The sequence below is a fragment of the Ostrea edulis genome, chromosome 7 (assembly GCF_947568905.1).
Source record: "Ostrea edulis chromosome 7, xbOstEdul1.1, whole genome shotgun sequence".
Lineage (NCBI taxonomy): Eukaryota > Metazoa > Mollusca > Bivalvia > Ostreida > Ostreidae > Ostrea > Ostrea edulis.
The window spans coordinates 54141225-54157625 of record NC_079170.1 but is presented as its reverse complement, the minus strand read 5'-3'; the positions used below and the strand labels follow the sequence as shown (position 1 = coordinate 54157625).

At 33.6% G+C, this 16401-nt stretch overlaps 1 protein-coding gene across 20 annotated transcripts in view; it reads left to right on the top strand.

The window, feature by feature from the left end:
• Nucleotides 1-16401, top strand: part of LOC125654825 (tyrosine-protein phosphatase non-receptor type 12-like) — a 47387-nt gene continuing 30986 nt past the window's right edge. For 19 of the 20 annotated variants that reach the window (XR_008797101.1, XM_056144758.1, XM_056144755.1 and 16 more), the window contains exons 1-6: nucleotides 230-436; nucleotides 4483-4591; nucleotides 5829-5905; nucleotides 11104-11238; nucleotides 11699-11770; nucleotides 16057-16274. Coding sequence is in view for 19 of the 20 variants with exons in the window: in XM_056144758.1 (XP_056000733.1) it covers nucleotides 323-436; nucleotides 4483-4591; nucleotides 5829-5905; nucleotides 11104-11238; nucleotides 11699-11770; nucleotides 16057-16274 (725 nt within the window). In the remaining variant the exon portion in view is untranslated. Of the gene's footprint in view, nucleotides 437-4482; nucleotides 4592-5828; nucleotides 5906-11103; nucleotides 11239-11698; nucleotides 11771-16056; nucleotides 16275-16401 lie in introns of all 20 variants that reach the window. The other variant, XM_056144751.1, reaches the window with a different exon arrangement.

The window sequence follows — 16401 nt, the reverse complement described above, 5'->3', positions numbered from 1 at the left end:
AAATTTCTTACGTAGCAGGTGAACTCCTGTTACAATAATAAGTGGTCTGAATTGATGGTGTCTGGGTTTTTTCAAGAAATAAAGAAATGGTGGGGGTCAAAATTTTGGTAGATTGTTCACTCATATCGTAAAATAAAAAGTTCGAATATAAATACTTTCCCCCGATATACATACAACTTGTGTACTCAATCGTAAAGAAGATTCGGTCCAGTTACGGCGAAACAGGAATTGAAAAGAAATATCTCTCGGGATCGAGATCACGTGACATCCAGAAATTAAACTTCCGTAATGTACAAGTCAACAGTCGAACAAGCTGAAAACGATGGATGAACCAGCAAATAGACTTCGGCAGGCCCTGGAAAAGTTCATCAGACATGTGGACGATTTGATCGACGAAGAAGACCCCGCGGGAAATGGGTTTCATCGTGAATATAGGGTAAGTGTCGAAAAAAAAAGTACCCCGTCGTCTTGCGCGATTGCACACGATATCGCATGAAATGACATCCCTATTCTTCCGGGTAGACTAGGCTATTTCTACGGGTGAGACTGTGATAAGATTTTTATTGTTTGTAAGTCATAGTACAGGGTTACAAAATAACCAGTCCTGTTGTTTACATACGCATGTATGTACGAGTTGTGTCCCTTTAATCAGCCAGCGTGATAACTGTTGGGCTATATATTGACAATAATTTCTGTGGAAACGAAGGGGTTATTTATAGTCGGTCTTACACAATGAATACAATGCATATATACTTGACATTGGAATTTATTCAATCATTGAATTCTTGGAGGTTTTATATATATATAAAAAAAAACAACCCAGAAAATTAGGTAAAACAGTTACTATGGTTACTGCAGATCTGGACCTCTGTGAGAGAAAATGAGATAGACCAGATTCAGATCCACCCTTTACAGACCAGATAGCTTCAGATCCACTCCTTATAGACTATATAGTGTCAGCTCCACCCCCTTGCGGACCAGATAACTTCATATCCACCCCTTATAGAACAGATAACTTCAGATCCACCTCTTATAGAACAGATGACTTCAGATCCACCCCTTATTAAAACGTTTTGATTTACAGATTGCAACATTTCTGTGCGCCATTCTGCCATATCTCTTCGTTTTTAGATATAGCTGCCTCAAAAATTTAGTACAAGAAATTCCCAGTAAAATTGTATTGAGACATTATACCTTCAAACATTTGAGGTTCTGAAAACTCACATCTTCAACTACAAGAAATTTTACCTTCTTGCAAAGCTGTGATAGGTTGCTGGGGCAATTCACACGTACTTGAATACTGAAATTAAGATCAATTTCAATATCATTTAAATGGTATTGACCGTTTACTTTTTTACAACATTGATATATCATGAAATACTAGTGATACAAAAACTTAGATGGTGTTTTAAGATTTTCCATTTAATATCCATTTAGTTCTGTGTTTACTTATTTGGAAAATTGATTTAATCCAAAGAAGTAAGTTCTTTCTTGGCATTTAAAATCAAGCTTTCTTTGCATGATAACATTTCCTCATTAAGAATTCTGTTTCATGGCTGAATCTGCTTGTAGGTGCTCTAGTAGTTTAGGCACCAGGAAGCCCAGGTACAATCCCGACACGCCATCAAAACTGAAATAGAGTAGACATTTAACATACCATCACCAAATGCCTGGCAAATCACAGATCTTTCAGATATGTCCTTAATACTGCAGGTTTCGTGTTCCTGTAGGCATTTTCACGATAAAGAACCCTCACTGCTACAGCTAGCCCTGAACATCATGCATAGGTTAATATTTGTGACATTTCACCTAAAGCTGTCAATGTCGCTACATGAGTGAAAAAATTCTCAAATGGGACACAAAACAATATACAAAATAGCACAACCTATCACAATACATTGAGTTATCGAAAGTTTTATTTCAATTAATACAAATATTATATACAAAATAGCACAACCTATCACAATACATTGAGTTATTGAAAGTTTTATTTCAATTTATACTAATACCTAGTATTTTTATGACAAACAATATGGACTTATTATCTTACAAGTCTCACCCATGTTATGTAATACACTGCTTATATTCATGTGACAAATGCTTATTATAAACCATTTGATCTTGTTATATAAGAAATATTTGCACTTGTTTTTTATAAGATTTGTTTCTCTCCATCAACAAATGACGATTTTCACCAGTGTATTCTCTGACATCCTAGCTCTGTTCATATAAATACTTCCCTCTACAGAATCTGCCTGTGTCAACTTTAATTGCTTCAAAAACTATTTTCCTCTAACTTAGATACTCAGTACTATATGATATATAAAAATCTTATAAGTTCATGATGAGATGTGGGTTTAAGGAAACAAGTTTGAAAAGAAGGAAAGAGTATAAAATCAAGCATTCGTTACCTAGTATCATTATCTGAATTGTTAAAGTTAAAAGCATATATCGTCTTGATGTGTTATATGAATGTTGTAAATCGAGAAAAAAATTCCTCATTGACAAAATCAAAGATTATGTCTGATTAGAATATTTAGGAGTTTTAATGTCCTCTTTAGATACTGCATGTGTTGATAAATTGTGTATATTTATAGAATTATAAATGTAAACTTCTGAAAAATGAACTTAGTGGATATATACATGTTCATGTAACAAATCATGTTATACTTAATTTATAACAAATCAAAATTGATTGTCCTCAGCTTCTTCGATATTTGTGTTTTATTGTAAGGGGAATGTATAAAAGAATTCAATATAATAAATTTCTTCTTTATACTATTATTATTGCCACAATTTCCTTCAGGCCAAATAAAAAAATATGTGTGGTTCTGGTTACCCGACCGTCCCTAGTTTCTACTCCCGACCCTAAACTTTATTAGACTATATTTCCAAAATCAGTTACTGTTTCGTATTTTGCCGAATATAATGCACACTTTTTTAAAGATTTTCTTTTATAAGAAGGGGTGCATAATACATGTATATACCACAGGCACTCAACGTTTTAAATAATCTATAATGAAAAAAATTGTCTTCCTGTAAACATAATATTATGTTCACAGGAAGACATTTTTTCTTATTACCGTAAATCTGGTTATTTTTGCTGTCGATTAATTTTTAGCGTTTTTGCAAGTCAGTTGGATTCGCAAAAATATTTTTTCTCAAAAATAATGTTTTACATGTTTTTTAATATGATTTTACATAAATTCGCAAAAATAAGAAACACAAAAATAAATATATACAGGCTTTTTACTCAAATTCACAAAAATAAATCGACGCAAAAATATCCAGATTTACTGAATAGATATATTTAAAACGTCAAGTGCCTGTGGTATATACCACTATACTTATATCACCAAGAGATGTATAGCAAAATCAAGTGTTATATCACTACCTGAAAATTAAAAATTCGATGCGATTCACATGTGAGGGACAAATACCTAATTAATGCTTGGAAAACATTTGATTTTATTAAATCAGCTGGAAATAAATCTCATGTATGTAAAATTAGAAGCTAAGTTCAAGGCCGTTCGTGCCATGGCCGCATCAAACTTAACATGCGATTACACTTTCACCAAACGCTCGACATTTCGAAGTCAAAATCACGGGTCTTTCGGATATGACCCTAAAACGGAGATCCCGTGTCGCGGCAAACGTTGGCACATTAAAGAATCATTACAAGTGGTATTTCACCTACAACTGGCGATGTTTCAATATTACACAGACACACACACACACACACACACATATATATCTCGCGGCCTTACTACACTTTTAGAAGTATTGAAAATACTATTATGCAATTTTTACCCTAACGGCATTCCGTACTTTTTTTACGTGATAAAATTCCTTCAAACAATAGATATATATATATCTCATATATTTGTTCTCTTAATGTATATTTTTTGGTGGTGGTTTTTGTCTTATATTCATTGTAATAAGTATATGAATTATATGTACATATCAAATTGCTTGTATAATGAAAAATAACACACCAGACCGATATTTTAAGATTGATTGAACATCCTGACTTCAAAATGCACAAATATTAAATTATATATCTTAATTAGGAAATAGAATAAATTCCATCATGCATCTGGACTCTAAAATGCATTACTTATTCAACAAATCATCAAAACACATAAAAAATGTTAAAAACTTTGCATCGTCTACTTCGTTTTGATGTCAAATGTTTAGGTACGATACCCTGCGTATGCCATTATTGTTACATGTAAAATGCGGAATATTCTTGATTAATTTCTAAATTAATTGCTCGGTCGATTTTTGTCGATTTTTGATATGTTGTCAAAATATACACAATTAATTGATTATAACAAAATTTATTTTTGTTGCACTTTGTTTGAGGTTTATTTTTATAATGACTGGTCTAATACACTGTTAACAGTAGCCATGTATGAAGTTGTACAATCTTGAGTTTTTATTTAATTTTAGATAATGGTATCACAAGTTTTTATTTGATAGGATCTGAGAGAGATTGCAGCTCATCATAAGGAAAACGAAACCTTTCCTGCTAACTGGGGAAAACAGCCATACAATACTAAAAAGAATCGATACAGAGATATTGTACCATGTAAGTGTTCATCAACAACAGATTGTCTTCAGAATTTCTTTTACTCAAGGATGCATATAAATGTGGCAAAAATATTTTCTGACTGAAGAATTCATGGTTTGCATTTATACATACATAAAAATACCTAATATTCTGAATACTTGTTAGTTACAGGAAACCTAAATTTAAATTGGTCTGAAATAAAACAAGATTAGATTAGATTATATAATGAAGACAAATTAAGCACAGTCATGTGAAACTCAAATAAAACCTCTACATGTATATAAAGTCAGAAATTTAGATCACAGAAGATCAGTGTGCAAGTTAAGAATGTCTTCTCACAGGTTGAAAATCAGAAATTTAGATCACAGAAGATCAGTGTGCAAGTTAAGAATGTCTTCTCACAGGTTGAAAATCGAAATGGTTAAGGTTTACCAACATTCCTAGAAAGAACCAATTATGCACTAGTATAATGCAAATCTTATACCATTGAAAATGATTTTTATTTTCAAGAAAAATGCATTTTTTTTTTTATAACATGTGAAAAATACGATAACAAAAGAAAAGACAAATTTAAATTTATTGAAAAATATATTCAAAATTTTCTGCCTAATATAATGAACAAGAAGTATTTTCAAATTGTCTACTCAAAAGAGAAAGAAATTCTTGATCTTTTGGGCAGATTTAATTATTAATATTATATATGTGTATGTATGTCATATATTGTAATAGAATTATGTGTGCTTGAATATATATGCCTTGTCAGCTATTGTTATTGATTAATATATATATATATATATATATATATATATATATATATATTCTATTGATTGGCATCTTTTCTCTTCATTGTTGTAATTATCTCTTATAAATATTTCATTTTGTAGAGAAATTTCATATAATTTAAATATGTGTACCTACATAGTTTATGATTAAATGACAAGTATGTAAGGTTGAGATAAATTTTGACTTGAAATTGAATACATGAACTACATATCAGACATGTGTGTATAAAGGTGATAAAGTGACTGTCATGTATATAAGTATTCAGTAGAATGTCGTGACTGTCATGTATATAAGTATTCAGTAGAATGTCGTGACTGTCATGTATATAAGTATTCAGTAGAATGTCGGAGTTGTAAACAGAACCTGTTGACTTGATGCCATGGCCAAAAGTCATCATCTGTATATCTTCCATGGAAAAAAGTTTTTAAATTACTTTAGGATATTTAGGATTACTTTTGAATTTTGTTTTTAGTTGATGACAGTCGAGTTACCATAGATGAAATTGAAGGAGAAGAAGGTTCAGATTACATCAATGCCAGTTACATACAGGTAATTGTACACCATTGTCAGTTACATACAGGCAATTGTACACCATTGTCAGTTACATACAGGTAATTGTACATCATTGTCAGTTACATACAGGTAATTGTACATCATTGTCAGTTACATACAGGTAATTGTACATCATAGTCAGTTACATACAGGTAATTTTACATCATTGTCAGTTACATACAGGTAATTGTACATCATTGTCAGTTACATACAGGTAATTGTACATCATTGTCAGTTACATACAGGTAATTGTACATCATTGTCAGTTACATACAGGTAATTGTACATCATTGTCAGTTACTTACAGATACAGTGTACAGAAAAACCAATTACATATAGGTGACTACACAAATGATAGGTACATATAGGTGACTACACAAATGATGGGTACATATAGGTGATATTGTAGTGTGCAGAATGTCAGTTACTTAAAGACAATTGTACATATGATAATATCAATGTAAGTTACACACAAATAACTGTACACTAATGGAAGTAGTTGCATACAACATTAATGCCAGTTATGTACGAGTACAACTGCTACATACAAAGTGTACACAAAATGTCAAGTGAACATAAATGTAAGTTACAGACCCTGAAACGTGCTACTACACCAGTTGCACGGTACGGTACGGTACGCTTTCTGAACGGTACGGTTCGTTTCTTGAACGGTACGGTTCGTTTCTTGCACGGTACGGTACACTTCTTGAACGGTACGGTTCGCTTCTTGCACGGTACGGTTTGCTAAAAATAGCTGCACGCTTTGTGAACGGTTTGCACGTTTTATTAATGAGGTGGGCGTGGCCTGAACGCTTTGACTTCGTATAAATTGTACGTTTCGATAGTTTGTTTTCACTCGATCGGTCTTATTCGGCTCTTTGATTATCGGCTGCAGGATTTGTGGTTGTGTTAGAATGTGCACATGGGGAAATGAGACGTTATTTTTGATTGCTTCGATGGAATAATTCCATATTGATAACGTACATAAAAGTTATGAATAAAAGTTTTTAGAATTTGCTTAATTACAAGTCTTAATGGTTGTTATTACGTTTCAATTTGTTTTTCATTTCTCATCAGACATTTATTAATTTACGATTTTATAAAAAGTTGTTACATGAACTGCTCCCCGACATGGGCGTGCGTAAGTGTAAAAACAAAGCGTATTAAGTTTCCGGATATAAATTACAGTGCCTAAATTGGAAAAGTTTTTAAGAAGAAGTGAATTTTGTTTTGAATACACTAAAGTCGCAAATGACACAATGATTATTTTCTGCACTTCACATTTATTGTGATTTATCATCGGCATTATGAAAAATCCAGGATATCTGCACGTGAAGTTTGTACGTCCTTTTTTGTCAGCATTCAGTCATTCATAATTAATAATGTTTGATATCTGTTGCATTTGTCTTTGAATCAAATAAAATGATGATAATACATATATATTCCTATCCTTTATCACGCGAAGTCCGATTTTCATTTCCCTGACTTTATTTTTGATCACTGAAAATTGAATTTAAAAAAATTAACAGAAAACTAAGGCAAGTGTATAGTTTGCAATAAAAATGTTTCATATACCTTTTCTATATATTGTTGAAATACTTGAAAATGCTGAAATGAATAATTTTTTGCGGCCGATTTGATGCTTTGCATCAATTTAACTTGTTTACATTCTTTTACACATGTATGTATCTATTTATTTCTCTGTCGATGTAATTAAAAATTGTTTATTAGTGTATATAATAAATATACTGTGGCTGAAAAAGTGGGTCACGTGACATAAATTGCACGCTTTCTGCACGATACGGTACGCTTTCGGGCTTTTGGGGGCGGGGTTTGCATAATATTATCCTGCACGCTTTCTGCACGGTACAGTACGCTTTTTGAACGATACGGTTTGTTTCTTGAACGGGACGGTACGTTTCTTGAACGGTACGGTTTGTTTTTTGCACGGTACGGTACGTTTCTTGAACGGTACGGTTCGTTTCTTGCACGGAACGGTTCGGTTCGTTTTTAAGGTGTAGTAGCACGTTTCAGGGTCGTAAAAGTAAAAGGTAAAAGTATGTCTACATCTGACAATTTCAGCTTTTTTGAAAGTCAGTTATACAGAAGTTAAACTTTGTACGTATCACTTACAAATAGGTAAATGTTTTATGCTTCTGGAATCAAAGATTCAGGGACATTTAGTTTTTGCCCTGGTCGTTCGTTTGTCTGTTCGTATCTCTGTGTCTGCAAAAAACTTTAACCTTGGTCACATCTTTTACACAATATGAGGTAGAGCTTTCATATTTGGTGCACGTGTATATCTTGTGGCAAGACCTTTGTATTGACACCAAAATCTTTGACCTTGTGACCTTAACATTGACCTTTGACCTGGTTCTAATTCATTGTAATCTATGGGCATCAGTGTTTCACAAAGACATATTGTTTTATTATATAGTTAAGAAAAAACCCCAACAAAAAACCCCAACTGGATAGAGATAACTCTCATTGATAATGTTTAACTGTTGATTATATCACTGACATGAGTACAATCTGAGACAAAGTACAAATAGATAAACATATTATAATTACAAGTATCAACATCAATCTAAATCAGTGTCAGATCTCCATTTGACCAGGTTGCCATCATGTTTTCCTGTGTCTGTCTGCCTCTTGTTCATCAATATATTGCTCATTGAAATACGGTGAAGTGTTGACTTGGAAAATGATTCAGTATGTGTTATTAGATGTATGAAGTGACTCTCCACTTGTCCATCTGTTGTAGATCATTCAAAGGTTAACACTCACTATTGAATTGCACCAGTGTTTTCCAGCAATACTTATTTCCTGCAGATACTTGAGACATTTTTTGATACCACAGCTGTTTTTAGTGATGAAAGTAATAGAAATAAATTAAAGAAGGTTGAAGAAACTATGATGTAACAATAAACTTACTGTCCCTTTGTCAGATCAGGACAAGACATTTGATTGATGATTTCACTGGTTTAGATACAACTTTCAGAGGAATTTAATTCACTGGTGTAATGAGCAAGAAGCCGACAGGCTGTATCGGTAACCTGAGTATTAGTTAAAAGTATTACTAGCCCCAAGGGCTATGAAATGTAGAGAAAAAATCCTATTCTACATATCTAAGTTTAAATTCTAATATTCAGTAACAGTATATATAACAAGATGTGTTCTTAAAACTTTTAAAAATGCCCTCGAAAGTACCTATACTGATGAAAAACTTTATATGATATATGTGTCATTTACACGATACGACTAAGAGACAGGTACAGTTTCTACGGTCATCTGGCCCAGAAAATTGATGATTTCAGTAGCTCAGTCCTAAAATCTGGCATTCAACTAAGAAATATATAATCAAACCCAAACTATGTTTAATTTGATCCAAAATTGCTTTGTGTTGTATGACAGGAATGTGAAGTTGGCATAAAATTGCCAAAAATGTCAAAATCTATGAAAAAATTAATAAAAACAGGGGGTTTTCCTTTAAAAAAAACGAAGTTCAACTACACGTAAATTTTTCGAATAATGTCTAATCACTTTCCAAAAGATACATGCACATCTTCAATGCGTCTATAACAACTGTACAAAGTTTGAGGAATGTCAAGTTAGAGGTGTGAGAAGAGTTGATTACACAAAGTAGGTACCCTATGACGGGGATGCCCGCTAGCCAACTCACCTGCCCACCCGCCTGCAATTCACCATACACATTGTGCAACCCGGCCAAAAAGATGAATGGTATTTATTAGCTTTGAAATGATAATATGCACATCAAAAGTTACACTAAAAGCGAACTTGTGTAGCAGATTGAATTTTTGTTCAGGAAGCAAAAATATTCAGGGAACGTAAAGAATCATTTTATCAAATTTGGCCATGCCCTGGAGTCAGATCCTCTACCCCAGGGATCACAAAATTCACAATTTTGGTAGAAGCCTTCCTGCTCTACATCACAATGCATTTAATTTTCCTCATAGATGTGTGGTTATAGAGCAGAAGATTTTTGAAAATTGGTAAATTTTTGGAGGTTCTGGCCCACCCTAAAGCCCCAGGGGTGCAGGAGTCCTAAAATTTACAATTTATTTCTCCCTTGTCCCAAAGATGCTTCATACCAAATTTGAAAAGAATTTGATGGCAGTTATCAAGAAGAAGTTAAAAATGTTTTCATTGTTAACGCACAATTGGATGATGGTGAATGCTGACTTATTGCAATCTAGGTCACCAGCAGTGAGTTTAAATTTGATAGCAGATATAATGAGAGGTATTTCCTATGCTAGTATTTTCTCTATGGTACACATATTTCTGTTATACAATGATATCCCTGATATCCACAATTAATTTACATTTATTATCTATAAGGCCAATTTAACTTAATTAGTATAGATTATCATCGATGGTCACAAAAAAATATGGGGCGGGTGGGAAGATTTTATTGTTTAATTTTCATTTCCTGAGAAGAAAAAATTAATGACGAAAGGCATCACACAAAGTGTTAATCAAGTTAACATTCAAAGAATCATTGATAGAAGATATAAAACCAACATTCTGTGACTTTAATCATTCACTCATGTCACTGGGAAGCAAGTTTGTTTGAAATCGAAATTTTTGTGAAAATAAAAAAAATCGGGGTGGGCCAGCTTGTTTGAGGGGCGGGTGGGGATGATAATCTATCAATTAACTTTCATTGGCCTAAAGTAGCATTTTTAAAAAAAATGTTGACATTAAAATTTTGTCAATTTAATAGCTAGTTTTTATTTTGCTGTGTAATGAAAATGTGTGATGCCCTGATGTTGACATATTCTTCTGTTTATGTATGTCTGACAACTTTAAAAAGGTGGCAACATAGACATTTTCTTTAGTTATATAAATTAAACTATAATAATTGGAAATTAATAGTTTTTCTACTTTGAACTAGTCATATTGATAAGGGCTGAGCTACCTTGATTTAGCATGTTAGAAAGTAGAAATATAAATAACATATACACTTGGATAATATTTTGCTATTCAGAACTAAAGGAAAACATTATTTATAGTGCAGAAATATCTTGCTGATTTTCAACTATTATTCTGAGCTAATGTTTGAAACCTGAGGTAAGTTCACGAAATGTTTTAAGTTTTCCTTGGATTGTATGGGGTTCTAGATGTTCATTGATCTTTAAGCAGTGCTTTCAGTTTTCACTTGTTACTCTTCCCAGAATGTCCACAAGAGTGATGCCTACATTGCTTCCCAGGGGCCACTGCCAACCACAGTGGACGACTTCTGGAGAATGGTATGGGAGCAGAGGGTAAGGGTCATACTAATGGCCTGTAAAGAGGTGGAAGTGGGCAAGGTAAGGAGGTCAAAGGTTAAGGTCAAAGTTCAATGTGTGCAGAATTGAAATGTGCTATAGTCTGTAGTACATGGTTGAGAGAGAGAGAGAGAGAGAGAGAGAGAGAGAGAGAGAGAGAGAGAGAGAGAGTACTATATCATGATGGTTGTATTGTTGAGTGTACATGAAGTTTGAGGAATGTCAATGAAATATACATGGTCTTACATGTATGTGATAAATTTCTGAAGTATTATGTCAATGTTAGAAAAATCTATCAAATAGAAGATAGAACCCCTGGTGTAAGAGAGGGTAATAGTCTGACATTAATCCCTGGTGTAAGAAAGGGTAATAGTATGACATTACAGGATGTGGAATGTCATTTGGTATTATAGTGCTCCTAAAAGAGCAGTCAAGTAGCACTTCTGCTTGCTCTTAAAGTTTTACTGCTTATTGGAGTTCATTTTTTATTTTCATATTGCAGAAAAAATGTGCCCGGTATTGGCCAAACAGTCAGGATGAAGATATACAATATGGCACCATTCATCTGCATTTGGTAAGTAAAAGTGGCACTTAATTAGCCAAGTTAGACCTCTAATGATAAGTAGTCGGCAATGACTAATAATAGGTATCTAATGGCATGGATGTATGTAAACAAATCAAAAGACTTAAACAAGTATTATCAGGGCTCTATTTACCCACCAAACTTGATAGTCATGTTGTTTTTAGCTCACCTGAGCCAAAGGCTCAAGTGTGGTTCTTTTAAATAAAAGTTTGTCTATTGTCTGTGGGTGGCCTTTTTACAATTTTTAGAATCTTCTTTATAACCATTGGGCCAATTTCAACCAAACTTGGTGCAGAGTATCCTTGGATGAAGGGGATTCACTTTTGTTCAAATGAAGGACCATTTCCCTTTCCAAGGGTAGATTCAGTAATCAAGAAAGGGCAAAAAATAGGAAGGGGGCATTTATAGATCTTCTTCTCAAGAACTATTGGACCAGAAAAGATGAAATTTATATGGAATCTTCCTGACATAATGAAAATTCCAGTTTGTCCAAACCATGGACTGCAGGGGTAGGACCTGGGCTACAATCGAGAATTAAAGTTTACATGGGGATATATAGTAAAAATGTGTAAAAATCTTGTCAAGACAGTGGGTCGTAATTAGTCATATTGATATTGTAAATCAACTTTTATTTGGATGTAAGAAAAGATTTTCACAAAGTTAGAGAAAACATCGTCTTCATCAATATTTCTTGTTAAGGATCAGTCCTTTAATGTTTCTCGTATTGTTTAAAATGATCTGTTGCGAAAATTACTCACCGCAAACATGATTATCACTACTAAATCATGAAATAAAGTCATCCTGAAAATAAAAGTTAGTGTACAGTATGCAGCTCAGGTGAGCTTTTCTGACCACCTGTTGTGCAGTGTCTGTCTGTTTGTAAACTTGACACATTTTCGATTTCTTCAGAACCACAGGGCCGATTTCAAGAAACTTGCAATAATTAAGGCATCATTGGATAAAGGGGATTCAAAAGTATTGAAATGAAGGATCACAGCCTTTTTAAAGGAGTGTAATTAAAAAATATGGAGGCATCTTTTAAAAATCTTCTTTAGAACCACTAGACCAGAAAAAAAATATGTGAAAGCTAAAATTACCCCCGAAGATAAGGTTGGGATGAAAGTTTTATATGGGAATTATATATGAAAAATCTTTTAAATTCTTCCTCTTAAGAAGAATGGGCCATGGTTAGTCATATTAATATGCAAGGTTCCTCAGATAGTGTTTAGATTCAAGTTTGTTGAAATTATGGTATGGGGGGGGGGGGGGGGTGTTGGGGGGGGTGTTAGGATGGGACCATAATAGGGAAGAAAAGATTTATATGGAAATATACAGGGAAAACTTTAAAATCTTTGTATCAAAAGCAACAGTGCCATTATTAGTAATATTGATATACAATCATCAACAAATAGTGCAAACCATGACCCCTAGGGGCAGGGTGGAGCTACAATACTAAGGGGTTAAGTTTTCAATGATGATATACTGTAATAATCTTCTCAAGAACATCATGGCCATGATTAGTCATTCATTATTCATATGAAAACAGCCTCAGATAGTGTTGATTCAAATTTCTTCAAATCATGGCTCAAAGTAGTTTGAGACCACAATAGGGAAATAAAATTTTGTTTGGGAATTTATTGGGAGAAATCTTAAAGAATTTTCTTCTAAAAACCAGCAGGGTTATGATTGATTATATCAATATGCAAAAATTCTCAGGTAATGCAGATTTCAGTTTATTCAAATCATGGCCCCAGGGGTTAGGGTGGGTCCACAAAATTACTAATTACCGTATAGCAGGCTTTTTCCGCAGGTCTAAAATTTGGCGATTAGCTGGCTCAAAGGTATGCTGATAATTTTATTCGAATAAATTTTGGTGGACAAGGAAGAGTTACCTCTCTTGCAAATACTGAAGTCACAATTGGGTGAAATTTTGACAGAAAGCTATCTTAACCCTAAAATACACCAAACTTACCACCCCACGAAAAAAACTGCTATGCAGTGAGTATAATAGAGAAAAATGATGTAAAACTTGATTTGAATGATCTGTATCGGTTTCTTTAGAACATTGAAATACTTTATGGGGCCAAAAAAGGTTATTATCCTAGTGTATAGGCCTTAAGAATTTGAACAGAATAATTGTACAGATCTACTTGTGTTTGGATATTGTGTAACTAAACTGTATTATGTCATTTTCACTTTGGCATGATCATTGAGGAAGATTGATTTTGATGACTTTCCATGTAAAAATCAGATTAGGATGGTAGAATTTCCTGGAGCGATAGTTTATTTTAGTCAATAAGCATTCTTCCACAAAACTATCTGAGTCATTTATTTACAGAACAATATCAGGAAATACTCATGTATTGCCTGTATGTATGATATCATAAATTTGAATCAAGTGCTACCTCCATCCGTTTTTATACGCCCATTATAGATTGGTTGTATTATGGTATGGTACAGTGAGTCTGTCCATCTGTATATCTGTCAGCACCTTGTTGATCAGATAAAAACTTTACTCATATGACTATGATCATGAAACTTAGTACACATGTTCCAAATGATTAAAGGAAGAAACCTATTTATTTTTCAAGGTTATTGATCAAAGGTCAAGGTCAAACTTATGGGTACTTTTTCTGATGCAAAACAAGATGGAGACAGTACTGATAAAGCAAGGATAATCAAACCTGATACACATATATTCAACCATACTGATAAAACAAGGATAATCAAACCTGATACACATACATTCAACCATCATAGCTGTGTGCATTTGTCTGTCCATCTGTCTGTCTATCCATCTACTGTATCAGCACCTTATAAGGTTAGGATCATTAATATTGGTACACATGTTTCTAAGGAAAGGTCTTTGTTTTTCAAGGTCATATGTCAAGGTCAAACTTATATGAGTATTTTTTGTGTGCATAAAACTGTACTAATAAGTGTAGGATAATCAAACTTCATACACACATTCAATCATCATAGGCAGGTTTTATATTGGTATATGGTTCATGGTGTGTTTGTTGCCTGTTCATCCATCAGCATCTGATAAGGCTAGGAGAAATAAACCTGATACGCATGTTCCCCATTGTGAGAGGAAAATACCTTTTATGTTTCAAGGTCAAAAGTTAAGATCATACTTTCATTGGTAATCATGAAGGAAAAACAGCACATTGTACTTATGTCAGCTAGGATAATCAAACTTGGTGTAATGTTTCCCTTGGTGTTGATGCCGGGTGTATTTTGGAAATATACAGTCAACTCTCGATAAACCGCCACCTTTTGTTCTTATGAAATAATGGCATTATAACGAATTTGGCAATGAATTGAATAACTGCCATCTTGAAGAAATAGAGTTACTGTTCTTTTATATGTAAGAGTTATCTTTCCTCTATTTACAATACTTATGTAAGTGAGTGATCCTTTGCTGATAAGATGTTGCCCACTGTCCTTCTTTTTATATAGCCTTTTCCCATAAAACAAAAAAATGATTTGCAATATCCTGATGGGTACATTTTTGATGATGTCTTTGGTACGTAATGATTTGCTTTTTCTCATCGAAATTTAACAGGACCCTCTTTCGTGGCGAAGCCATAGCTAAATTGAAATGTGTTTCTTTGATGTATAAACAACTTGACTACAGTTCATCTCCAGTATTTTTCTTGTTTATTCAATACAACAATTACTGGGATCCTTCTGTCCAGGTGTATGCTGGAGATTGATAATGACCAATTTACTGCTTCACTGACCACGTGCACCCATGGCGGTTTATCGAGATAATTAACACATTGAAATAGATTTTTGTAATGAAACCACTGTGACAAATGGCGATAGCGAATTTGGCGTTTTAACGAGAGTTTTAAGTAACAGGAAAAATGTTCCTAGAAAAAATGCGGCGTTATAATGAAAATGGCGATGAATTGAGTGGCGATAATTCGAGAGTTACATGTACCTGTATGTTGCTGCACAGGTTATACTTTGTTAGAGTGAAATCTTTCTTCAATTTTATAATTTAACAAAGCCATTTGAAAACTTCACATTTTATTGATACTCTCCAGTATTAGAAAAAGTGTCCAAAAAACCCAGTATCAGGGCCATTTTTTAACCATTGCGTGGTTTCTTTGAATCTTTTTTTTTTTTTGTGATTGCTGCTGTATTTCTTACTTTGTTGGGTGTATTTTGCTCTTGTTCAGATGTGTAAATGTAACATTTCCTGAACACCTGTGAATACCTGCCTATAAAATATTCTCTGTACAATTGCTCTTGTACTTACTTTTCAGCAAGAGGAAAACTGGTTCGCAGATGATTGTGTGGAGAGAACGCTGGAAGTGAAACGTGAGGGTGAGAATGATCGGAGGATAGTTTCACAGTTCCAGTACACTGGCTGGCCGGACCACGGAATTCCAGATGATATTGATGTCATCCTCACCATGATTGCCAAAATGAGAGAAATCCGGAGCCGTGACAAAAGTTTTGATCCGGTTGTCGTCCATTGCAGGTTCTCTATTATTAAAAATAGGCTTACAGTAAAACATGTCAATACTATTAGAATAGGCATTGTATTAATTTTTTATGCTTTGTGGGGCACAGCTAGTGAAAGGATAAATTAGAATAGAAGAACATAT